This window comes from Conger conger, chromosome 1 (assembly GCF_963514075.1).
Source record: "Conger conger chromosome 1, fConCon1.1, whole genome shotgun sequence".
In the NCBI taxonomy this organism is placed as follows: domain Eukaryota; kingdom Metazoa; phylum Chordata; class Actinopteri; order Anguilliformes; family Congridae; genus Conger; species Conger conger.
In genome coordinates, this window is record NC_083760.1 from 86761649 (window position 1) to 86787586 (window position 25938).

The window sequence follows — 25938 nt, forward strand, 5'->3', positions numbered from 1 at the left end:
AGTGTGGCCTGCCCGGCAGCCCGTCCAAGCCAAACACAGAGATGTGACGTGAAATATAGGACGTGAAAAAAAACACCGTTATAATTATGAATTGTGAAACGGCAAGGCTATCCGTTACAGGGCGTGTGATTCACCAGCAGGCCGCGCGGTAAGTCTCACGGAGCATATCGAGGAGCTGCGCAGCTCAACGCTCGTTCCAAATGAGAACGAGGGCTCCATTTTATTACTTATGGCAGAGGGGAGAATGTATTTTTCTTCCATTTTTTTTTTTTTGTGCGCGAAGGCCCCTCCGCCATGTTTGCCTTGCTCCAGGTCAGTGAGAAGGCTAACACTTGTTAAATGGCCCTTGCGCTGCCTATTTTCCCACTGTCTTCCACCAACAGTCTTGCAGCCAGACGATGAAACATCCAGCCTCTAAAGCAGCCAAGAGTGGAACTGCCCAAGTCTGAGCCCCGGAAAATCAGCTTGCTTGTGTGTGTGCGTGTGTGTGTGTGTGTCAGTGTAGTGTGTCTGTGTGTGCGTGTGTGTGTGCGTGTGTGTATGTTTGTGTGAGTGGGTTTGCGTGTGTATGTGTGTGCGTGTGTGTGCGAGGTGAGATGGGGGTGTGTAGGTGTGTGTGTGTGTGTGTGTGTGTGTGTGTGTGTGTGTGTGTGTGAGTGGGTTTGCGTGTGTATGTGTGTGCGTGTGTGTGCGAGGTGAGATGGGGGTGTGTGGGTGTGTGTGTGTGTGTGTGTGTGTGTCAGTGTAGTGTGTCTGTGTGTGTGCGTGTGTGTATGTGTGTGTGAGTGGGTTTGCGTGTGTATGTGTGTGGGTGGGCGCTCACATGCACGAGTATTAGTGGTGTCTCTGTGTGTGTGTATGTGTGGGAGAGTACAGGCATATCTGCATTTGTGTGTGTGCCTGTGCGTATGCGTGTGAGTGTGGGTGTGTGTGTGTGTGCATGCAGTAACCTTTCCTGCAAAGAGGAAGTCTTTTTAACTCCAAACACGCTACTCAGTATGGCAATAGCATTCACTTAGCAGACGCTGATCTCCAGACCAAAGCGTAACGCCATGACTCCACATCGCTACGTCGAGTGGGGCAGTGATTTAGAGGTCAGCCTCTCTGGTGATAAATCCCAAGATGAACACACTGTCTAGGGAAATGACACGCTTCTGTTAAATGTGATCTACGCGAAAGAAAAGCAACTCGGTGCAAAGCATGAACTTAATTAGTGCAGCCGTTCGATCACGATTACGTTATACACTCACCGACCACTTTATTAGGTATTAATTAGACTTCTTTTTTTATACTTTTACTGCTGTAGCCTATCCACTTTAAGTTATGATGCGTTGGGCTCTTCTGCATACCACTGTTGTAATGTGTGGTTATTTGCGTTACTGTCACCTTCCTGTCAGCAGTCTGGCCCTTCTCCTCTGACCTCTCTCATTAACAAGGCGTTTCTGTCTTGGGCAGAACTGCTGCTCACTTGATTTTTTGTGTTTTGTTTTATGCACCATTCTTTGCAAACTCTAGGCACTAGTGTGTGGGAAAATCCCAGGAGATCAGCAGTTTCTGAGATACTCAAACCGCCCTGTCCGCCACCAACAATCATTCCACGGTCAAACTCACATAGATCACATTCTGATCGGCTGTCGTGAACATTAACTGAAGCTCCTGACCCGTACCTACATGACTGTATGCATTACACTGCAGCCACACGATTGGCTGATTAGATAATCACATGAATAAGTAGGTGAAATAAAGTAAAAAATGTTCCTAATAAAGTGCTCGGTAAGTGTACATTTTAATGTATTTACTCAGCTAACACTCAAACACAGGGGTACTCGGATTCCCTGTGAGAACCTTGGACTCCAGACCGAGCGCAGTATATGTGATTCACTTCTGTGATGCGCGTGACTCGCTCCCCGTTTCAAGTAAAATATTTGCAGAGTATTAAGTATATCAGGCATGGTGTGCCAGATGTTATCGGCACTCTAGCTCACTGTTGAAAAGGCATTAAATGGAAGAAAGTCTAAAAGCGAAACGTGTTTCTGCAGAGGTTTAATGCATGATGTCCAATAAGATCTGCTCCCTGCTACGACTGCGTCACAAGATGTTATTTGTTTACTTTGTCAATGCCTTTTTTCCAGGGTTACTCCCTGCACTTGGAGGGTTTTAAATGAAGTGCCATGAAATCTGGCATATAACTCTCTTAGTGCGTATGACACATATAACAGTTAGCTCTCCATTTTTTTTCAGTTCTGGCAACCCCCGAGGACCTTATGAAAGTTGACTTGTGCACTACATTTTAAGTACAAGTAGGGGGAAACCTGCAATTGCACCCCCACCCCCCTCCTTCCCCTGCTGCCCCCCCCCCCCAACTGCACTCAGAAGTTCTTGGTGATGTAACCATTTTCCATGATCGTTTTAGTTCAGCTCTGACAAGCCTGAAATAAATAATGGACTTCCACAGGATTTGACCTTTTATTCCTGGAGAAACCGTGTTATTTTGATGGGGTAAAAACAACAGCGCAGTGGCCCCCAAACTGGCAGGAAAATGGGCCAACACACCCCTCCCCCCCCTTCCTCTTTGGCTGTTTCCAGGCCTGGGTACGGGGAGACAAAATGGCCGCCAATCTGTCCTTGTGTGTAATGTATGAGCTGGTAAACAGGGCTCATTCCAATCATTAATTGTTCACCTCCTGTCTCCGTGTTCCCTGCCTGTCCTGGACATCGATCGAGGCCCGCCATCTTTAAGGAACTTCCAGCCACCCCTGTAAACTGACGGGGGCCTCGAACTGACGTTTCCTCAATTCCCTCGTCTTCACCTCATTTTCAACTTTCCTGCCTCCCCGATGGGCGGAGCTAGGAGCAAGGAAAAGACGCTACGACAGGAAGGAGGTGAAAAGCAAGCAAGTGGAATGAAATGGAATCAGAAAACAGAGAGACAGACAATCATAAGGACAGACAGACATAGGTACATAGACTGACAGACATACAATCATGCAGACATAGATAGACAGACAGACATAGAGAGACAAAGACAGGAAGCAAGACATACCGAGACGTCTTAAGAGGGAATTCCTTCCAAGGCTGGTGTAGGTGTCTTAAACAACTACAAATATATGTCAATATATGCAACAAATTATATGTTAACGTAATAAACAAACCTAACGAGTAACTAAATTAACCAAGTTTTACGATCCTCAGACCGAGAAACCCCCGCAGGTCTGAACTCCTGGACCAGATGTGGTGTTCACTGGAGCTGCAGGCTTCAGGGCCTACTCCCAGCCGCTGGGACAGAGTCTGTGGCATACCAGTGCTGGGTGGGGGAGAGGTACCGAACCGGGGGGGCGGGGGTGTAAGGTGTTCAAACTCAAGCGTTTCACATCCCACACATAATCCATTCAGCTAAACGCAGTACAGCTGGGGTCGGGGGACGGTTTGCGGGAGAGATAACGAAGCGATGCTTCTTCTCCTGACCTCTCTGACTCTGTCTCTCACTCTCCCTCTCGCTCTTTAAAGGGCTCTGTGTCCATGGGCACACAGCTGGACCTCATTAGTGGTGTTGGGGGTGGGGGGGGTGGGGGGATCAGCTGTGGACCACCGACCCAAGCACCACCTCTCCCCCCCGCCCGCCCCCCCCCCACCAGTAACCTGCATCAAGCGCACCGAATCCACACCCCATCACCTCAGAACCTTCCAGAATTCCAGAGAGAAGCCGCGGAAGATTCCTTGGAAAATATGAGAAGAGCAGAGAGCTGATTGCCACTACAGTTGACACAGTATCCCATGATGCACCATCAACAGCCTCAGCAGACTTCTATGTTATAATTTAAGAAGTCTAGTAGGGTTGAACATGCTAAATGATTAAGGAAAAAAAAAAAACTGCAGCTGAAAGTGATAAAAGTGTTGAAAAGCAAGGTCCTGTGCTGCAAGCACGCGCACACACACGCAGGCACACAGGCGCACACACACACACACACACACACACACACACACGCGCGCGCGCACGCATGTTCATAAGTACAACACTGTCTGGGACACCGTCCCCGGGCATACAGAACAGCAGAGGAAAAAACACAGACACCCTCGGGCCCCTGTAACCGATCCTGTCCGCGGCAGTTTCCGCAGTACAAGCTGCAGGAGCCTCAGCAGCCTGGAAAAGCTCCAAGGCGGGCGGCCATGTTGGCTCCAGTCACTGGTCTTGTTTTGCAGTGTACGTACATCTCTCCGCATCATTAAAGACGATGGATTCGACACGCCATCGGACGTAATACCGCAGGGTCACACCACCCGATACACCCCTGAGCACCACCCGACAACAACACCCAACACTACCACCCCTTCATCAGAAAAGCGTATGAGTGCCTGCCAGGTTTTAATCAACACACTCACACATACACACACTGGAGCACACACACAGACACGCACATGCACATGGACACACAGGCACACACATATGCACGTATGCACACTCACACCTACACACACGGATGACGTCAAAACCTTCCAGTAACCATGACACACAGCGGTCAAAAATGACTCTCTTTCTACCGTCATTTTCTTAACACCACGCTAATTTCATTTTCGAGCTCTGTCCCAGGACATCGTGGAATTATGATTTCCAAGAATGAGTAAGACTTTTTTTAAACTGAAAACACAGGTCTGAGCTGAGATTGGGATCTCACCTTTCTCTCTACAGTTAGTCACACTCAGTCCATGCACTGCCTTCCGGGGGAAAAATGTATAACCGCTTCACTTAAGCTGAAAACCGCAAAGTATAGGACATTGTCCATATCATCAGGATATAATGTAAGCAGAGCAAAGTACAGTTCTAGATTTTCTATATCATCCGCATCATAAAAAAAAAATCTATCCGGAAAGACGCATTTCCAGGAAAAGAGCTCAAACAATTACACACATCCTAGTTACGGGGTGTTTTGAATTAACTTCATTAATCACAATTATTATGAATACAAAACACAGACAGGACACGAGTGATGATGCAAGCTTCCCATTCATACATACATTTGACTCAAAAACATTCAATACAATCTGTGTTTTTATGGCCGTGGGGACACATGGATATAACCAGTGATGGGGATTTAGCTTTAATACAATTTATAGTATCTCCTAAACTACCTGTGAAAATCCCAAAGCTTGTTTGTACAGCGGGGGTTTTCTCTCGTATCTGGGTCTCCGGGGACCTCAGAGTTAATCGCAACATGTAATCCCCCCTCCAGCCCCTGACTGTGTTTACTTAACTTCACAGAGAGGGCAGTGTTGGTTCATTGGCCTGAACCCCATTAGCCTGCCTTTATTCAGCCTAATACTAATAATCACCCTATTAGGACCACCCAATCAACCCCACTGAAAGAGTAATCTGGCAGGGAGGTGCTATTGGACCCCGTCCCTCACGCTCCCAAACCCGACCCCCCAGGGCCGGGCCAACCCTGGCTGCCTTCCCGCCCCCCCTGCCCCCCCCGCCCCTGGCTCTCAGATCACCCAGGGACCGGAGCCCAACACGCTTAACACTGAACAAACATCCTGGGCCTGAGTGCGCAACACTCTGCAGCACAGCGTTCCGACGTGCGGGACACATCACCTGCTCCAGAAAAAGCCCCCAAAACCCCTCACCCCTTTCCCCCCTTCGTTTCATTGCCTTCCACCTCTTATTGAGATTAATCTGTCAGATGACTGAGAAAGTGCATACGCATGTACTGTACGAATCAGAACGGCTTTAAAAAGGCGAGCTTTCCGATGCCGGCCTACTCTGCTACAACGCAGCGGTTTTGAAGAAGAAGGTTAACTCTCGATCAAATTCACCCTCTCAAAGATAATTGCCTTTCATACAGAAGACTGTGCCGGCCAAAGATTACACTCTTAAAAAAAACCAAAAAAAGACAGGCTCCTCTGGTTGCAAGATTTTTAGACATTTTTATACTCTGGTTGCAAGATTTTTATACATTTTATACTTTATAACCGGATCTGACTCTCTGTCGTTCGTGGTGGGCGCGTGCGGACTGGACCGAGACGGTCCCCCGGAGTGAAACGCTCGCCGCACAGACTTCCGTCCGATTGGGCGAGGAGTCTCGAAGCGCTCGCAGTGACGGAGATGAAACCGGAGGAGAGGACGAGCAGACGGCCGCCCCCGCGGCGTTCCTGACGGCTTCTCCGCATCCCACGGCAACAATCGGAGGGGATTAAAAAGAGGAAACGGGGGGGGGGGGGGGGGCTGACTTTGGAAATGAAAATAAATGAAAAAAAAACAACAACTTTGCCATATGTGGACCGTAACAGAGGCCCAAAACAAGTAAAATCGCAGGACGGATATGTACGGGAGTAATTAGGCACCTACGGCAGGAGCTCATAATTCACATCGCGTACGCGCTCGTTTTCGATCGCCGAACCACTTCATCAAAACCGCTACAGCCGCGCGGGCGGGAAAGCTTCCGTTCTCCTCGACGCTCCCAAAAGCGCAGGGAACACTGACCGGAGTCACGGAGCCGAAGAGAGAAGAATAAAAAACAGAAAAAGAGATTGAGGTGTTTATGTACGTGCATAACCTACGGGGTCAGAGAGGGTTCACTTTCATACGCATACAGTACATCACGTCAGTAAAAGGAGCACAGCTCTCTTAAAGATGAGGCAGAGGAGATTTACGAATGCGAAGGCACGTGTGCACGATTTCAAGTTTCAGATGCGGTTCGGTTCAAAATTCGGTTTCAGACCCGAATCCTTGTTCCTCAGGCCAAGGAGTGAGGACCCCAGCACACCCTGCGGCTCTCCAGGACCAGGAGTGAGGACCCCAGCACACCCTGCGGCTCTCCAGGACCAGGAGTGAGGACCCCAGCACACCCTGCGGCTCTCCAGGACCAGGAGTGAGGACCCCAGCACACCCTGCGGCTCTCCAGGACCAGGAGAGAGGACCCCAGCACACCCTGCGGCTCTCCAGCACCAGGAGTGAGGACCCCAGCATACCCTGCGGCTCTCCAGGACCAGGAGTGAGGACCCCAGCACACCCTGCGGCTCTCCAGGACCAGGAGTTAGGACCACTGCACACCCTGCGGCTCTCCAGGACCAGGAGTGAGGACCCCAGCACACCCTGCGGCTCTCTTGGACCAGGAGTGAGGACCCCAGCACACCCTGCGGCTCTCCAGGACCAGGAGTGAGGACCCCAGCACACCCTGCGGCTCTTCAGGGTCAGGAGTGAGGACCCCAGCACACCCTGCGGCTCTCCAGGACCAGGAGCGTGGACCCCAGCACACCCTGCGGCTCTCCAGGACCAGGAGTGAGGACCCCAGCACACCCTGTGGCTCTCCAGGACCACTGGTTACGATGACACCTGATTCTATCAAGGTCTTGATTGAAGACCATGTTGAGTTACTTTGTTGTAGTGCTGGGCCAAAACAGAAACCTTCACCCACCTCGGCCATTTTCAGACGGACCCCCGTTGGTCCGTATTCTTTCAGTGTTCAGACCCGCGGCTACTGCAGCTCCTCTCTCTACTACTGGTTCTGACCCGGTCGGCTCAGAAAGCTTCAAAAACCCGAAAACCTCTCGCCTGCTTCCATGTTGTCATCCACACTCCTGTACAGATTAAATCAACCACTCTTTTTCTGTGATAGACACTTCATTCTAAATCAACATACACGTTGATCTTGCAGAGTGGTCTACGATTGGTATACATTTTTCCTTATGTGTAGAATAATAATTAAAATGTGTTCACTGCACTGGAGTCAGTAACACAAAATGCAAAGTGCCTACCCCTACGTGAATATAAATTAATTTATAATTCTCTGTTGATAAGTAAGCTGGTGGCAATTTAATTTTCAGTCGGTTCACAGCTGCGAATCCTGGTCCCCAACTTCCTCCACCGACAGGATGTGTGAAACGCAAACGGGGCTTCAGGAAAAGAATGATATTCGGGGAAAAACAAATATAAATCACTTCCAGAACGAAATTCAAATTAGGCAGAAAATAATGTTTGGTAAAAAGGCTGGATATTTTACACGACAAGCTGATTTTGGCCCGGCGGTTTTTCGCAAATATCATGGGGACGAATACATAAGCGCAGAGCGGGGGGAGAACTAGTGCAAATTGTGATTAATGGGGTAATAAAGCATAACATATGGGAAACGCATATCCCCCCGGTGCTAAAAAGGACCTCGTTTGGCAGAGTGAGGGACCCGGGGCATGCGTTTAAAACAGGCTCAGCTTTTTAGCAGAACTGCAACAAATGCACATAGTTTAGCGATGTTACTGCTGATATGTTTTTAAATCTCACTCGGCGGTTGCGACACGCCATGTCGTTATTCCCGCCCGGGAGGGGAGCGGCGGACAGTAAGCGGTCCCCGGCGGACGGGGGAGATGATTTTGGCCGAGGGGCGAGCTCCGAGTGGACAGTGTCCCGCTGTAAATCAGCCGAACAATGGCCCGGTTTGTGTGTCACGCTCGTATGGCGCTTTAGCGTTCCCGACAGCCTGCGGAGATCCGGCGCTCCGTATAAAACCGCTTCGGCGCTCAAACGGGAAGAATAACAAACGTCTGTTTCATTCAGTTTTTATTTTGCGTAGCGTTTTTGTATAGACAGAAGACAGGGCGGCCTGTAGTGTAGTGGTTAAGGTACATGACGGGGACCCGCAAGGTCGGTGGTTCGATCCCCGGTGTAGCCACAATAAGATCCGCACCGCTGTTGGGCCCTTGAGCAAGGCCCTTAACCCCGCGTCGCTCTGGATAAGAGCGTCTGCCAAACGCCATTAATGTAATGTAAGATGTAAAAGACTATCACAAAGATGCTCTATGGAGTAACAGAAGGGCATAAAAAGGGGAAACACCAGCCTTGAGCCCCCAAGTAGCACATTCAAAAACATCCCACTGGGTGGTGAGAAAAAACTAAAATGGCGGGAGGAATCCGGCTACAGAGGGGGAGCCCAGCCTCCACTGACCGGTGAGGTGTGTAGGTAGAATGGGTATAACAGAGATGTAAGAAGAACTCTATCAATCACATCCACAACATAGCTTTTATAGAGGGCTTGTCTTCCATAGTGCAAAAAGTGTATTACACTGCATAAATATACTAGTAGAAATAAAACAGAATGAAGGCAAATGACAAGTAAGGGGGGAGGGGGGACATAACATCGGTAATTACATAAGGTTAACCGCGTATTACCCCACAGAGTGGGACCCTCTGGTTTTACCCACGTATTACCCCACAGAGTGGGACCGTCCAGGTTTACCCGCGCGTTACCCCACAGAGCCGGAGCGGTGAATGGCCCCCGGCCCCTCCGGGTTTAAAAGGTGTAGCCGCGATGCCTGGGAGGTCTTTTGTCGTGCATTTCAGCGGGCCCGGTGGGGTGCCTGCTTTTTAAAACATCTGCAACGCATTCAGGGGCGAAGCCGAGGCTCGCCATAAAAGTGATAAGTTTAAAAAATAAAATGTAAAAGAAACTCGGGACTGTCGGGTTCAAAGTGCAGGAAACAGTAGCGGTGTGGGCGTTCGGACGTCCTGCGATGAGGGGGGCGGGGGGTGGGGGAGGTGGTGCAGGTTCAGGGGCATTGTGGGTCACACGTACCGAACCAACCCGGGCACCCGACCAATACTTACAGCAGTCCGGGCCAAAACGAAAGTCGCATTTTAACATTAAAAGTCATTACATTGACTGTTTTCTTTTCTTTGTTGTTTCGAAGGCATTCTTGCCCTTTGAATTCAAAGTTTATTTACGTAAGATATGCCCCTATGATCAAGCAGCCTCCACAGAAGCCAAAACCCAAGCAGCAGGGGGAACTGGAAAGAGGGGCACATCAACTCAACTTCTCCTTAACATCCATCGCGGTGGTAGCGAGACCATGGCGAGCTTTGTGAAAGGACTTTTTCTTTTTCTTTTTTGAGCGAACGTCTAGCAGTCTGGACATTAATGGGGTCTCGTTTAGGCATATCAAACGAGAAAAGGGGCTTTTTGAACGGTGGCCCCCGAAAAGGCTTTCAGACGAAATGAATGAAATTTCAGCCCGAGAGGGAAGTCTGACCCCATGAGGGATATTGACGTTGGCACGGTCCGGAATATTCCCTGTGTTTGTCTTAACAGATATTTTTACTGTAATCAAAAACATCAAGCACAAATTGCTCGCCACAGGAAGAGTTATTCCACTGGAAGGATATATATATAAACTTAAAAAACTGCTTCACTTTTTCTCCAGTTCTTTTTTTCTGTTTATTAAAAAAAATTCTTCAGTCTTCATAGGCTTCACATTAGATGCTCATGACTACCAAGATTTTATCCATGGTAGTGAATTCAGTGACCTTCCCCAAAAATCCACCAAAAGTGTTTTCAAAGATGCTAAGGTACAATGTGGGCATCCTTCATGAGCCGATTCCTCCTTGTAGATCAATGTGACCTACAGCTTTTAATGGGGCGGCCTGTAGCGTAGTGGTTAAGGTACATGACTGGGAACCACAAGGTCGGTGGTTCTAATCCTGGTGTAGCCACAAGATCCGCACAGCCGTCAGGCCCTTGAGCAAGGCCCTTAACCCTGCATTTGTCTCCTGCTTAGTCTAATCAACGGTACGTTGCTCTGCGTCGGCCAAATACCATTAATAATAATGTAATGACCACTGCACACAAGCAGAAGACTAAAGTTCTCAGGTCATTCCCGCGAGGGAATCGTGGTGCAACACAGGAGCTGGGCGCTCTGTCTCACCCCACCCCATCCGACTGTTCGCTCCACGCAGTCCTGGGGCCCATCTGATTGGCCCACTCAACCCAAAAAAACATTCACATTTCAATTGAATTACCATTATGAATATGGTGTACACAAACATATACAAACATAACCTTTGCGGCACTACAAAATGTCCCTGGCAACGGGCATCTGTTGAACATGGCAGACACAGAGGGACTCATTCTCACACAGCCTGCGGCCTGATTTTGTACTTATCGCCTCTTTCGCCAGCGTACCATCAGAGGCAGTCATTCGTTGTTGTCAACAGCACGCTTTTGGCTCATCCGGGGGGGGGGGGGGGGGGGGGGTTTGCCTTTCTGTAACGGAGGAACACGGCCCCAAAAAAAAAACCCCCCGCCATTTTTAGCACACTCGTGCTAACTTCAGGCCTTGATGTCACAGTTATCCTAAATGTAAGGCACACAAATCTCCAAAAACAGCCTGTTGCGCATTCATGAATAATTTATGACAGATGCATCTGGGAGACTGTGTCACAAGTCCGCAATGATAAAAGGGACCCTTCAAGTCTGTCCCGATGACTCTGCGACGATCGTTATTTGGGATCATGATCACATTCAGTGTCTTTGTATACCAGGGGGTCATCAGAGGGGGGGGGGGGGGGGGGTCAAGGTGGGTCACGACACATGACAAAAATGCTTACTGGAGATCCAACACTGTCATCATGATCAAAACAAAATTAAATACTGCACTGACACATGCACAGCTATAGCCACTGTATCACTCAGCACATACAGTTGTTTTGGCAGGCTTTCATGTCAAAAATGTATTCCATACATGGACATACCAGGATTAAAAAAGAAAAAAGAAAAAAAGAAGTGGGCCACAAAATGTACTTGCCCATATGGCAAAATGAAAACAATTATTCAGAAAAGTACAATCGTAGCCCCAGATCCTGTAAGGGCTATACACGGAGCACTTTATTAGGCAGACCTGTACACCAGCTTGTTAATGCAAATATTTAATCAGCTAATCATGTAGCAGCAACCAAATGCATAAAAGCATTCAGACGTGGTCATGAGGTTCAGTTGTTTTTCAGACCAAATAAGATCAGAATAAGGAAGAAAAGTGATCTAAGAGACTTTGACAGTGGAATGATTGTTGGTGCCAGACAGGGTGGTTTGAGTATGTCATAAACTGCTGATCTCCTGGGATTTTCATACACAACAGTCTCTAGAGTTTTCGCAGAGAATTGTGCAAAAAAACAAAAAAACATCCAGTGAGCAGCAGTTCTGTGGGCAGAAACAAGCTGTTAATGAGAGACGTCAGAGACGAAGGGCCAGACTATTTGAAGGTGACAGTAATGCAAATAAACACACATTGCAACAGTGGTATGCAACACGTCAAGTGGATAGGCAACTGCAGCAGAAGACTTAAGTCTCAAATATAAGTCTAATAAATGCCTAATAAAGTGTACATATTGAGGAAAAGACCACAAAAGAATGAGGACTACTGCAGGACACAAAACTATTGAGTCTTTCTTACGTTACCCATGGGTAACATATGGGTAAGAAACATAAAGTTGCGTCATTATAAATCGAGCTGTCAACCACACTGACACCGAAAACGCAACTCAACGCAGTTATCATCTCTGCCTTCCACAGACGTAAACGGACACATATGAGGAGAGAGGGGGGTGAGACAAAGAGAGAGAGAGTGAGAGACAGCCACAGAGACAGAGAGAGAGAGAGAGAGAGCAAGATAGAGGAATGAGTGAGAGACAGAGACAGAGAGAGAGTGAGAGAGCGAGAGACAGCCACAGAGACAGAGAGAGAGAGAGAGACAGGGAGAGAGAGTGAGTGAGAGACAGCGACAGACGGAGAGAGAGAGAGAGACAGAGCGGCCCGTCATACCGTAGGACGGTGAAGGGAAAAGAGATGTTTCATGGATGGCGGACATCTGCATGCAATCATGTGTCAGCTTCAGGTGAGGGTTCAGCGATGTCTTTCCCACGTACCGAGTCCAATAAAAACGTCTCCAGCGCTTTATGGATGAATGTGCAGTTCTTTTACAGCACTGAGCGCTTCGGGCCGGGACAGGTGGAGAGGCTTCTGGGTCAGCTTTCCAGAAACACCCCTAAACCCCCCACCCCACCCCCTTAGCGGAGGGGCCCAGAACACCCTCCACACTCTCAGACATGAAGGTACAAAAAGTGGCAAAAATGACTGTCCCTGGGGCTGTACTGGTCACGACTGCTGTCTGTCCTGGCCCCACGGTGGTGGAATGACCTCCCTGTGGATGTCAGAACGGCAGAGTCTCTGACCGAAGACTCATCTCTTCAGGCTGCACCTTTCCCTCCCTACCTTACCACCGTGATTAGCCTTGTGTATGCCATAGACTATAATGGTACTTATATATAGTTATTGTAGGACTCTGGTTACTCAAGCTGCCAACTGTGGTATTCTAGTTGATAAGTCGATGTACTTTTCAAGGGTTTCATTTGTATCTATGTGATCACACGAGGACTCTCCTCTTGTACTGTACTTTCCTCTCTTGAATCCTCTTCACACTTGTTCCTGGGTTTGATTTGCACTTCATTGCACGTCGCTCTGGATAAGAGCATCTGCTAAATGCCTTTAAGGTAATGTAATGTAATTCAATTTGTACCACCTAACCTGGGGGCGACGTTGGCTCAGGCGGTAAGAGCAGTCGTCTGGCTGTCGGAGGGCTGCCGGTTCGATCCCGCCCTGGGTGTGTAGAAGTGTCCCTGAACAAGACACCTAACCGCCAATTGCTCCTGACGAGCTGTATGTTGTGTGTGTGTGTATGAATGAGAATGAGAATGAGAAGTATCAATTGTTCAGCACTTTGGATAAAGGCACTATATAAATACCAACCATTTCCCCACAATGTATAATTAATTTGTACCTTTTTTTGCTCGGAAAACATACTCATTTTACCCATTACTGAACATTACTGTACTTGCAGGGTACACTTGTGAAATGTGACTCTAGGAAAAACTGCAGAATTTACCCCCATAGAGTTCATAGAGTGCATGAACTGTACGCTGATTCAGCACACACCACACACCACACAAGGAGCGGGACCACCTCCCGATGCCTTTGGGTTCATGGTGGAAGCTCATATCCCAACAGAGGCAATAGAAAGGCTGAATCTAAGGCAGAGGAAGAGGGTGGAATCAGGTCACACAGGGGCCAGACACCGTGGACTTGTGACCTGATGCATCGCCCAAAGATTCACCATCCGGTGAGGATGTTCCACACCGTGCAGGTCATTAGGTGCTGGGATTTGGAGAGGACTTAGAGTCCATTAGACTCTTTCAGCAGTGACTGTTCGGGTTAGGGACAGGTACCGGGAGGGACTGCACCCGGGCCAGTATTCAATCAACTTAGTTAGTCTTTGACCAACAATTTAATGACAGAGTTTATTTGCAAACCAGTTAGGAGATTAGTGAGAGGGAATCTCCATCAGACTGTCATGGTATTTTAGCAGAAGTTACAAGTTGGTCAAATTTCTTGCTGTAAGACCACAAAGCGTCATGATATTCACCACATGACTGATTATAAGCAACCTCATTTTCCTGGCTGAGGCAGGTGAAACATGACAGATGACAGATGGTGTGTGTGTGTGTGTGTGTGTGTGTGAGTGTGTGCATCTGTAGCGTGTGTGCATAAGTACGTTCTCATGTGTGTGTGTATGCTTGCGGATGTGTGCCTGTGTGTGTGTGTGTGTGTGTGTGTGTACGTCAAAGTGGTCGCGGGTGTGTGCATGCAATTGTGAGTGTGTGTGTGTGTGTGTGTGTGTGTGTGCATCTGAGGGTGAGTGTGTGTGTGCGCAGGTGTGTGTGTGTGTGTGTGTGTGTGTGTGAGTGTGAGTGTGTATGCGAGCGTGAGTGTGCGTGTGCATCTGAGTGTGTTGCCATTTCTCTGTCAGTTAGGGGCATCTCCTTAATCAGCTGCTGCCATCTACTGACACCAGAGGGGCAGCAGTGATGTCATCAGCAGTGATGTCATCAGCCCGGCAGCTCAGTGCACTGAGGGAGCAGAGCGAGGGGGAACCCGAGCCCAGCGTTCAGCAGCTCCAAACGCAACAGAACACGCTGTTCCCCCGCGCTACCTAACAACCGCCCCCCCAAACAAGAACAAAAACATGAATACGCTCATTAAAAGGGGTCAAAGAGGGTCAAACATCTAATCGAATGTCAGGCTAAATTTTGGGAAATGTGAGCCGTGAAGAACAGACACGTACCCCTCCGCTGTCGCCTTATTTCAGAGAGCGCAGTGTGAAGTCGGGCATTCCGCAGAAGCTGTGTTATAGCGTAACTTACAGAAATCATGTTTTTACATACAATCCATTCATGCAGCTGAATACTTTTACTGAAGGTATTCAGGTTGAGCGCTTGAATCAAGGGCAGGACAGAAGCAGCCCAGCTATCCAACCCCCGCAGACCCCACTGCTTCTCTACCCCGTCATCCAGACACATTAAAGATGGCCAACGGTGGCAGGTAGTAAAATGAGCAAAATGGCGGCCAGAGTGAAACTCCATTAGACAACTGCACACTCCAACCCACAGAGAGCTGATACATTAAATGCATCCTTTTATACAGTTGGTTATTTTTTTCCCGCAGGTATCTCAGGATACATTTCAGCCCTTGTGCACGTACACACGCTCAGCCGGGGTAAAGAGCGAAAACGACACTCAGAAACGGACGCTGCGGTGAAGTTCTGCTCTCGTTCTGCGCGTCGTCACGGTAACTCTGGCTTACCTGCCGTCGTGCGCATGGAGTCAGGAGGTACGCAGTGTCCGGCGTGACTGACGGCCCACACGGGGTGGCGTCGGCCGAACGCCTCGTGGATCGTCTGCATGAAGGTCCTGTAGAAGCCCACCAAGCCCGGGTTTCCTGGGAACAAGGAGAGAGAGACATGTTAACGCAAATAAAAAGTGTCTTATAGGCACACTAGGTAAGATTTCTGTGTTAAAACATTGTTCCAAGACCACTGTAAATCCCTTCCTATCATTGAAAAAGGCTCACTGACATGTTGACTCACCTTCTGCCTGTGTTTATAGTCCTTAAATTCGGGTTTCGAAATATGCAGTTGATGGACCGACACTCTGTACCAAAACAGTGTATAACAACAATATTTCAAGTCTTGTATTGAGGCTGAAAATCTTATTTTATCTTGTTTGTTTTAAGGTACTATTTACTGTCTCATCCAATTTGAAAATCAAAACTGTCTCATCTCATTGGCAATAGTTAAGGCTTATTTTGAAAAGAAAACTAAAAAACTAAAAACAGAAATTTGATTATGGGCCGGTTTCACAGACACAGACTAGTGAATTCATTGAAATTCTAGGCTTAATCTGTGTCTGGAACTGGCCCTTTAAGTCTAAAATATAAGACTAAAATACTTGTTGAGATTGACTTATTTTTTGGTTTTTGCAGTGAAAATAAATGTAAAAATGAGAAAGTAAGAACGTTTGCCTCGGGAAGAGTGACAGGAAGGCTGGAAAAGGGGAGGTATTTCCTGGGAGGATCCCGGTAAAGGAGAGAGGAACGCGGAGCCCAGGCGCAGGAAGGGCGGTGGGAATCAGGGGGGAACGGCCAGGGTGTCGGTCAGCCAATCAATCAGACCAGACGTCAATCCCGGGTCCCGACTGCGGCCATTAAAGATATCATTACGTTTCCTTAAAACACTGCTAACGGCAGACATCCTGGCTAAACGCCCCACGAAGGAAGACCCAGAGCCAAAAAAAGTAATAAACTGTAATAAACTGACGTTCCCTATCTGGACACCTCGTTCTCCCCCTACACCAGAGACATCCAAGGAGGGCCGCATTTCCTGATTTCACGCCAGCTTCTGCTCTTAATTATTTAATTACCCCAAGCATTTTGTAATCAATATTTTAGCCACATTTCTTGGAAGACCATGAATGTACAGCTGAAGAAAGCTCATCTCGTTGTGGTCAGGCAGTTAAACTGGCAAAGTTTATTTAGCTAATTAGCTCATTTGTCCAGTGTAACGGGTGACTACGTAAACCTACACACACACCGACCCTGCTGGAAGGGAACTGCCGACCCCTGCCCGACAAGATACCCAGAATTCCCGTCTCGATTTGTGATTGGTTGAGTGACTGGAGCTCCACCCCTTTTCCCCGTGTTTGCGAAGCTGGCCTATCCCACCCATTGCGACCATGGCCAATGATTCGTGTCAGTTTCGCCTACTTCAGGGATTCGAACAGCCGCATTCCCTAACAGTTAGAGACACACACACTGTTAAACACACACACACACACACACACAGATGTGCTGAGTAGGAAAGGCGAGGGGGTTTGGGTTGAAGATGGGTCAGGACGGGCAGAAGCCAGGTCGGAACGTCATGACGTCATGGCCCGGGGGTCACGGAAGGGAGGGAGGCATGTCTCCCCCAGAATTCCCAAACACCCCCCTCCCCCCGCCCCCTACACACACACCAGCTGCCTAACATTCCACCTTTCTGTTTCCTGGTCCGAGAGCAGTGCTGTGTCATCTTCCGCTGTACTCCGGGGACGGACAGCCACACGGAGTTTATGTTGAGCCGCTGCCAAGGGCAATTACAGGGGTGGTCTCGGGATGAGAGACCGCGCGGAACACCGACGCAAACGCTGCCTCCTTCGGAAAAACAGGACCTCCGCCGCTTCAGCGGGAAAAGAGAGCGGGAGGAGCAGCAGCAGCACATGAAAAGCGTCTCGTATCATCTGCCTGGAGAACGGGGGCGGCGGGGGCTAGGGGAGCACCAACAAGCTGTCCGCGGCCTTAGCTAAAGTAGTTCCGATAAGAGTGACAGACGGTGTTATTAACACTCAATGTTATTGAGTGTTATGTTCAGGGTCTACCGTATGCGTGCTGGAGCACTTGTCTCGGGGAATGTTCCGGAAAGGATGGAGCAACGGGTTTGTGTGCGACCGGGGCAGGGCCGGGTCCAGCTGCCGTCCCCCCTGACTCGTGAGGAGGAGAACCGTGAATATTGGGTTTTTAGGGCTCGCCCCCGCACCTCCTCGCCCCCTCCTCCTCCCGTTCAGTCAATTTCTATACGGCTGACGACCGGAGAAAATAATTTAAACGTTCAAAAATGGAAACATCTGCTTTGACTTCAATCAATACAAAAGCCTTTTGACGATTCTCGTCATAATGGGTCGGAAACTGGACGAACTGGACGTTTTTGTTTTTTTTACATTTCATGCAAACACAAACGGAGAACTGTGCTAACATCCTATGGCGCCATTCCGTAGCGTTCCCAAAGCGTTCCCAAAGCGGTCCCATTCCGACGGCCGGGCCAAGGGCACCTTGTTTTTAATCGGTCTCGCTCCACCAGATTTCACGCGGGAAAATTTCTCCGCAGGAAAATACGTGTTCATGTTCCGCGCAGGAAAGAAAACCCAATTTCCACCCCGTTCACGAAAACCACAAGGCCTGGGCACGAGGCGAGCAAATTGCATCGATTTCTAGAACAGGAAGGGCGATTAAAATGTGGAACGCTCACGAGGAACCCATTACGTGTGCGGAGTCTGTTACACAAGGACAAGCATGAGTGCCCAGCAGGTGCACAGCTTTAATCGTGTGAACACCTTCTGCCCTAGTCCTTTGGCTAAAGCAACAAACACGATCCCAGGGTTAGTACCGCATGCAGGAACCAGTTTTCTAAGGAACAGAAACACCCGAGAGGCGATGCCGAAAAAGGCGTGGGTCGTGTAAAAGTGTTTAATGAGCGACAAACGGGGGGATTTTTTACGGGACTCCCGTTATTTTTCAGATTTTATTCTGAAACGTGTTCCTTTGGTTGTTTCGGGGTCAGTGTAAGTTTCACTTCACAGAGCCGGATTTACAGGGAGTTTGGGAGCGGGGAAACTTCCGGAAAGGGGCGTACGGCTCGTCCCTGCTCTCCGAGACTCCTGTTGGGAATGCCGTTCCGCCCTTCCCGGGAGAGAATTCCGTGACGGCAGCGCCATGTACCTGAGAGAGGGACCGCCGCCCTGGAACGCTGAAACCTGCGTTGCCCGGCAACGATACAGCAGTTTCCCCTCAACAAACCGACCCCACATTTAAACTTGAAATTCACGTTGCTCCTGGACACTTAAACCCATAATCCTCTCATTTCAAATGATCTAATCAGCCAATTGTGTGGCAGCAGTGCAATGCATCAGGGCGGCCTGTAGCGTAGTGGTTAGGGTAAATGACTGGGACACGCAAGGTTGGTGGTTCTAATCCCGGTGTAGCCACAATAAGATCTGCACAGCCGTTGGGCCCTTGAGCAAGGCCCTTAACCCTGCATTGCTCCAGGGGAGGATTGTCTCCTGCTTAGTCTAATCAACTGTACGTCACTCTGGATAAGAGCGTCAGCCAAATGCCAACAATGTAATGTAATGTAATGTAATGTAATGTAATGCATACAATTATGTAGATACGGGTCAGCAGCTTCAGTTAATGTTCACATCAACCAACAGAATGGGGAAGAAATGTGATCTAAGTGACTAAATCATCCAGTGTGCAGAAATGCCTTGTTAATGAGAGAGGTTATAGGAGACTGAGGACTGGTCAAAGCTGACAGGAAGGTGACAGTAATGCAAATAACCATGAATAACAACAGTGGCATGCAGAAGACCATCTCTGAACACACAACGCGTGAAACCTCTAAGTGGATAGGCTACAGCAGCAGAAGACTTAATAAGTCTATGGGTGTATTTAGAAATTAAGGCAAAAAATTCAGACTGAGAGGTGAACACAAAATAACACACAGTAAGCAATATTCAGTTCAGCTCAATTGAGTACCTGGAAAAGGTTAGCATTGGGTGTCATTAGAGAGGGTGAAGAAGGGCAAAGAGAACACGCGTAGCATTAGCGCATCTTTCATCGTGTCACAGAAATCACAAAACAAACATCCCGGTCAGTCACTGTATGCAAACAATGCCAAGCTTGCCCCCAAACGCACCCCACCCCAGCCCACTCGACCCTCCTCCCCACCCCTGTAACTGGGCCCTTCAGTCACACAATGGTCTGAAAGGACTGACTTCAGCAGGAAACGCTTTAAGTGACTTTAAACAAACACACTTACTCGCTCTGAGCTCCGTCGTCCGACAAACTGCGAGATCCGTTTCCCCGTTTCGTAAACCATCCCCCCGCCTACCATGTTAAAGGCAGCCTTTCCCAGCACAGACTATGCAGCCATATGGCTATAAGGCAGGGCTGCTGAATCCTGTTCCTGGAGATCTACTGTCCTGTCCTGTAGGATTTCATTTCAACTCCATTCTAGCACCCCTGATTCTACTAATTATAATAAAAGAATAATAATTTGTTATGTAGCTGACGCTTTTATCTAAGTGACTTACAGTTCATTCGACTAGGCAGAGGACAATTCTCCCAGGAGCAATGCGGGCTTAAGGGCCCAACAGCGGTGTGGATCTTATCTTGGCTACACCAGGACTTGAACCATCTCCTGGGCCCCAGTTATGTACAGTAGCTCAGCCACCAGGCTACAGGCTGCCCCTCTAATTGGCCATTCAACAAGATCTTCAGCTGCTGAATGAGGTGTGCTTTGTTAGGGTTGAAGTGAAAACCTACAGGATGGTAGATCTCCGGGAACAGGGTCGGGGCAGCCCTGCTCTTGCTGCTGAATGAGGTGTGGCTTTGTCAGGGTTGGAGTGAAAACCCACAGGATGGTAAATCTCCAGTAACAGGGTTGGGCAGCCCTGCTGTAAGGTATCACAGGGGATCATGGGGTCTCGATCACAATGGGCAGAGACAGAGTGATCTCTTCAGAGGGCTCTTCAGGTTTCTCTGAGCTCACGCACTCCGCCCGTGCCTAATGTCCTCTGGGGACAAAGGAGGGAGTTTATCCTGCAGGTGAGTGGGACAGACGGGGGCAGCGAAGGGGGCAGTTTATTTTGCGGAGGGCCCAGAGAGATAAGTTTGAGGCTCTTGTACACACAGCTGGGAGAGAACAATGGGGAGAGTGTCTGCGTGCGTGTGTGTGTGTGTGTGTGTGTGGTCAGCCAGAACGGCCGTTCTGGAGCAACAATAACAACACAGGATCCCAGGAGTTGAGGCTTGTGTGTGTGTGTGTGTCTGCATGTGTCAGTATGTGCGCTTGCATGTATGCGAAAGAATGTTTGTGCATGTGCATGTGTGTGTGTGTGTGTGTGTGTGTGTGTGTGTGTGTGAGTGCTTGAGAAAACAGAGAATGCATGCGTAGGTGTGTGCAGTTCTCTGAGAGAAAGAACATGTCTGTGTGTGAGATAGAGAATGTATGAATTTGTATGAGAGAGGCTATTTGTGTGTATGTGAGTGAGAGAAAGAGTGTAACTGTGGTAGGCATGCATGGTTATCCGTGTCTTCAACAATCAGTTCCCTGTGTGTATACATGTCTGCAAGTGTGTAAGCGTGCATGTCTGTAATGTATGCATATGCGTGCGCATATACAGTATGCATCCAAGTGTGTGTGTGCGCCTGAGTACATACACAACAGAATGCATGTGTGTGTGCACCAGCATATTTTAGTAGGTGGATGAATTATGTCTGCAATGACCGTATTTTATGCTTGTGTGTACGGTAAATGAGAAAGAGTTTCTGTGTGAGTGTGCCCTTGGGAGGAAGTGATTGAATGTGTGTGTGTGTGTGTCTGTGTGTGTGTGTGTGTGTGTGTGAGAGAGAAAGTGTGTGGGTGTGTGTGTGTGTGTGTGCGCGTACGCTCAAGTGAAGAAAGAGTGAGGGACAGTGTGCAGAGAGAGAAACTCCGCAACATTGTTTCACATGTTACTTGCCATGCTTCCGCAATACAAATGCAAATTTTGTCATGCAAATAAAGCACAGTGAATTGAATTGAATTGAATTGAATTGAGAGAGAGGGGGGGGGAGAGAGAGAGAGAGAGAGAGAGAGAGAGAGAGAGAGAGAGAGAGAGAGAGAGGGAGAGGGAGAGGGAGAGGGAGAGATCGAGAGAGGCACAGAGAGGAGAGAAAGAGAGAAAGAGAAAGAGAAAGAGAGAGAGGGAAAGAGATGGAGAGAGAAAAAAAGTGCAGGAAAAAACAGGACATGTCGCAGATTAAAAATGGTTAATAGCTCTGTGGAGCTGGTTCTGTCCTGGAACCTTCCGTGAGCACTGACTAACCGGGCCTTCTGTGGCAAATCCCAACAGCGTAATTTTCCCTCTTACAGAAAGAGATGGAAAAAAGAGCAAAAGAGAGAGAAGCACACAGGGCTGAGAGAGAGGCACAGAGGATAGAGAGAGGGAGTGAGAAAAAGAGAGACAAAGAAGGTGAGGGAGGGGAGGGGAGAGAGAGGGAAGGAGGGAGAGAGAGGAGAGAGGTACAGAGAGGAGAGAGGGTGAGAGATAGAGGGAGAGAGGGAGGGAGAGACAGAGACACAGGGAGAGAGAGAGAGAGAGAGAGGGGGAGAGACGGAGAGAAGAAAAGGGAGAGAGAGGGAGAGAGGGAGAGGGAGACAGAGGGAGAGAGAGGCGCAGAGAGGAGAGAGGGAGGCGCAGAAAGACAGAGAGGCACAGAAAGAGAGAGAGGTATAGAGAGGCACATAGAGGGGGAGAGAGAGAGAGAGAGGAAGGGAGAAAGAGAGAGCGAAAGAGAGACAGAGCTGCAGGTGCGTTGGAGCCCAGCACCAATACTCCAGAGGGGCACGTAAAGCCTCCTCTTATTAACAGACAAGGGGCTAAAACAACACCCGGCCAATCAGCACGCTGTAATATTCCACATTTAAAGGCTGCTGGGAGATTAGTTAGGGCAATTTGAAAATTCTCCTTAAAACTAATAGTGAGGGGGGGAAAGTGGGTTCCTATTTGATGGCAGCTATTAAAACATTTGGTTTCCACTTATTCCGTTTAATGGATTTTGACGCTTGACGGTTTAAACGGCGACGTTAATAACCGAAAAACCGTGGCGTGCGAACAGGAGAGCGGGGGAAACCCCAGATTTCATCCAACACTGAAAATCCAGGCGGTTTAAAGCCACGTTCAATTACACACGGGCTCAGGCAGAGGCCAAGCACAGCAGGAACTGCAGTCGAATGGCAGCGCGGTTAAGAGGGGATCACGCCCGTCGTTAGCTCTCCGTCTCTCACTGCTGTAATTAACAGACATCCCGAACAGGAAAGAGACATACTTTAGCCCGGTTACTGATGACCACAGTAGGCTGGACCCTATCCTAAACCCCTGCTCTGAGCTACTCAAAACCCCCCCAAAATCAGCACATTTCACACATGCTCACCAGACAATGTTATTCCGACTAGGGTCCGTCCGTCATGGGTGTGCAGGGGCAATACTAAATAAGGTAAGGCAAGGATGCATTTATCATATACTAATTGTGTATACAATATACCTTGTTTTATCGTTTCATCTCCTTTTCAATGTTCACTTTTGAACTGACTCTCACCTCATATCACCAGTTCAACTAAGTGCAGGAAGAATACACTATTAAATGCACAAGGCATTATCCGTGTATTTCTGAACAGGAGGGTCTGTTCCATCCGCACACCTCCTTCCAGTCATCTCAGAGGTTAAAACTGAACAGAGGGTTAAAATGGCTTCCACAAGGACTTGACACCCTTGAACAGTGACCAGTGTTCACCGTTGCTTTGAGTGTCAGAACCGTATGCAGACCGAGAAGTTGGGGGTAGGGGTTGTTCCGAGCAAGGGAAAAACTGCAACGGTGAAAAACAGAAGATGGAATTCATTACAAACTATTTCAATAAAACAATTTCAAAAATGGACATTCCTGTGCAAGCCTAATTATGCTCGGCAGCCCCCTGACACACTTCTGGTGTCTCTCTACATAAAAGCTTTAAATGATCCAGATTTAAAGGATACAAGCTTTAAAGGATCCAGAACCAGGACCACTGGACATGGGACTGAGTATGTGGATGAAAAGACAGAAACACACGAAGCTGGAGCGTTGATTCCCTGCTCAACGCGGGGCTAATCTCAGAACACTCCCCCTGAGACCCACATGCATTTTAATATTTTCATTCAATATCCTGAGTCATTAATCAAGGGCCGAACACAGCTGAGAGTCTTACACAACTCCTTTGTGAGTATGTGTGTGTGTGGGGTGATGAGTGTGTGTGTGTGTGTGCGCGTGTGTGTGTGTGTGTGCGTGCGTATGTGTGTGTGTGTGTGTGTGTGTGTGTGTGTGTGTGGTGTGTGGTGAGTGAGTGTGTGTGTGACTGTGTGTGTGTGCGTGTGTGTGGTGTGGTGAGTGTGTGTGTGTGCGTGTGTGTGTGCGTGCGTGTGTGTGTGACTGGGTGGGTGTGTGTGTGTGTGTGCGTGTGTGTGTGTGTGTGTGTGCGTGCGTGTGTGACTGGGTGGGTGTGTGTGTGTGCGTGCGTATGTGTGTGTGTGTGTGTGTGTGTGTGTGGTGTGGTGAGTGAGTGTGTGTGTGACTATGTGTGTGTGCGTGGTGTGGTGAGTGAGAGAGTGTGTGTGTGACTGTGTGTGTGTGTGCATGCACTTTTGTGGATATGCTAGATTGTTTTTGTGTACACGTGTGTGGCCTCTGTTGGTGCGTCTACATGTTTGTGTGTGTATATATGTATGTGTGAGTGTGTGTGTGTGTATGTGTGAGTGTGAGTGTGTGTGTGTGTATGTGTGAGTGTGTGTGTGTGTGTGTGTGAGTGTGTGTGTGTGAGTGTGTGTGTGTGTGTGTGTGAGTGTGTGTGTGTGTGTGTGTGTGTGTGTGTGTGAGTGTGTGTGTGTGAGTGTGTGTGAGTGTGTGTGTGTGAGTGTGAGTGTGTGTGTGTGTGTGTGTGTGTGTGAGTGTGTGTGTGTGAGTATGTGTGTGAGTGTGTGTGTGTGTGTGTGTGAGTGTGTGTGTGTGTGTGTGTGTGCAAAACAAAAAAAAAAACACATAAGCAGGCATGTAGCCCAATGGCCGTGGACCACTCTAATATCCCTGGTGTTTGAACACGAAATTGAAAAGAAAGCATCCCCCTTATCACGATGATATAATACACCATGTGACAGAAGCTGAGGGGCAGTTGACCTTCATGACAGCACAGTCACTGCAGGGGCGGTGGGATATTATGACCAGTTCTGTCCTTATGACAGGGGATGGGAACATGTTACTGGTGTTGGGTCTGGTCCGAACGGGCCTGATCCTGTTTTCCTCCTTACCCCTAACCCCCAGCCCCCAGCCTCCCAAACTGATTAAATGCATTTGTAGGACTTTTTATTGGAAAGAAATGTAATCTAAGTGACTTTGACCATGGAATGACTGTTGATGCCAGACAGGGTGGTTTGAGTATCTCAAAAACCAGGGGGGATTTTCACGCACAACAGAAAAAAAAAATCCAGTGAGCAGCAGTTCTGCAGACAGAAACACCTTGCTAATGAGAGAGGTCAGAGGAGAATGGCCAGACTGGTCAAAGCTGACAGGAAGGTGACAGTAACGCAATTAACCACACATTACAACAGTGGTACGCTGAAGAGCATCTCTGAACACACAACGCATCATAACTCTAAGTGGATAGGCTACAGCAGCAGAAGTATAAAAGTAAAAGTCTAATAAATACCTAATAAAGTGGTCGTATAAACACATTCTGTTCTGTTAATACGGGCATCAATCAGCCACTATAGAGTGCCTATACGTGTGTGCAGACATATAAATATATGAAGTTAAAGATATCAATACAAGCATACGGTATTGAGGTATTGAGGCCTATTTCCCGTCATTAATCCCCGGTAACGGGTGTTCTCTCCCAGCAGTCGGGCTCCTTCAGGGCGCACTCCTGTCAGCACCTCGGTATGCACGGTCCTCCTAGGCCCTGGCGTGTGAAATACGATTAGCATTAAAAAGGAAACATACGGTAACAGATACACCCCGCCCCACAGCGCTCAGACACAGGAAACGGGTTCGAGAGCGCCGGACTGAGACGCCTGACCGCAAGATCGACCCCCTCTCAGCACAGCCTCCATTTGATACTGGGGTCCTTTCCCAGCTCTGGGTGTATCGAGGTGGATATTCACGCAAGGTCTGAGGTGAGATTTCAGCTAGGGCCTCTCCCTCGCCCAAGGATTCCAAAAACAAGCATGTTACCAGTCAGTCAAAGGCAAAAATGGCCCCTAGCTAAGGTCAACCTTTTCCTCTCGAGTCTGAGGGTTGCCTTGCTGTCACGGCAACCAGCTATGAGCCCTTCAATTTACCTCACCTCTCTGTGCTTCACTGGGGAACTAGCTGAACTACACCTGCTACAATCTTTGGAGCAGTCCCACACAGT

The 25938-nt window shown here is 48.6% G+C and overlaps 1 protein-coding gene across 2 annotated transcripts in view; it reads right to left on the minus strand.

The window, feature by feature from the left end:
- The window catches only part of ldah (lipid droplet associated hydrolase), a 110867-nt gene that overhangs the window by 57927 nt on the left and 27002 nt on the right, over positions 1 to 25938 (minus strand). For both annotated transcript variants that reach the window (XM_061243120.1, XM_061243111.1), the window contains one exon: positions 15453 to 15587. In XM_061243120.1, coding sequence (XP_061099104.1) covers positions 15453 to 15587 — 135 coding nt within the window. The remainder of the gene's footprint in view (positions 1 to 15452; positions 15588 to 25938) is intronic.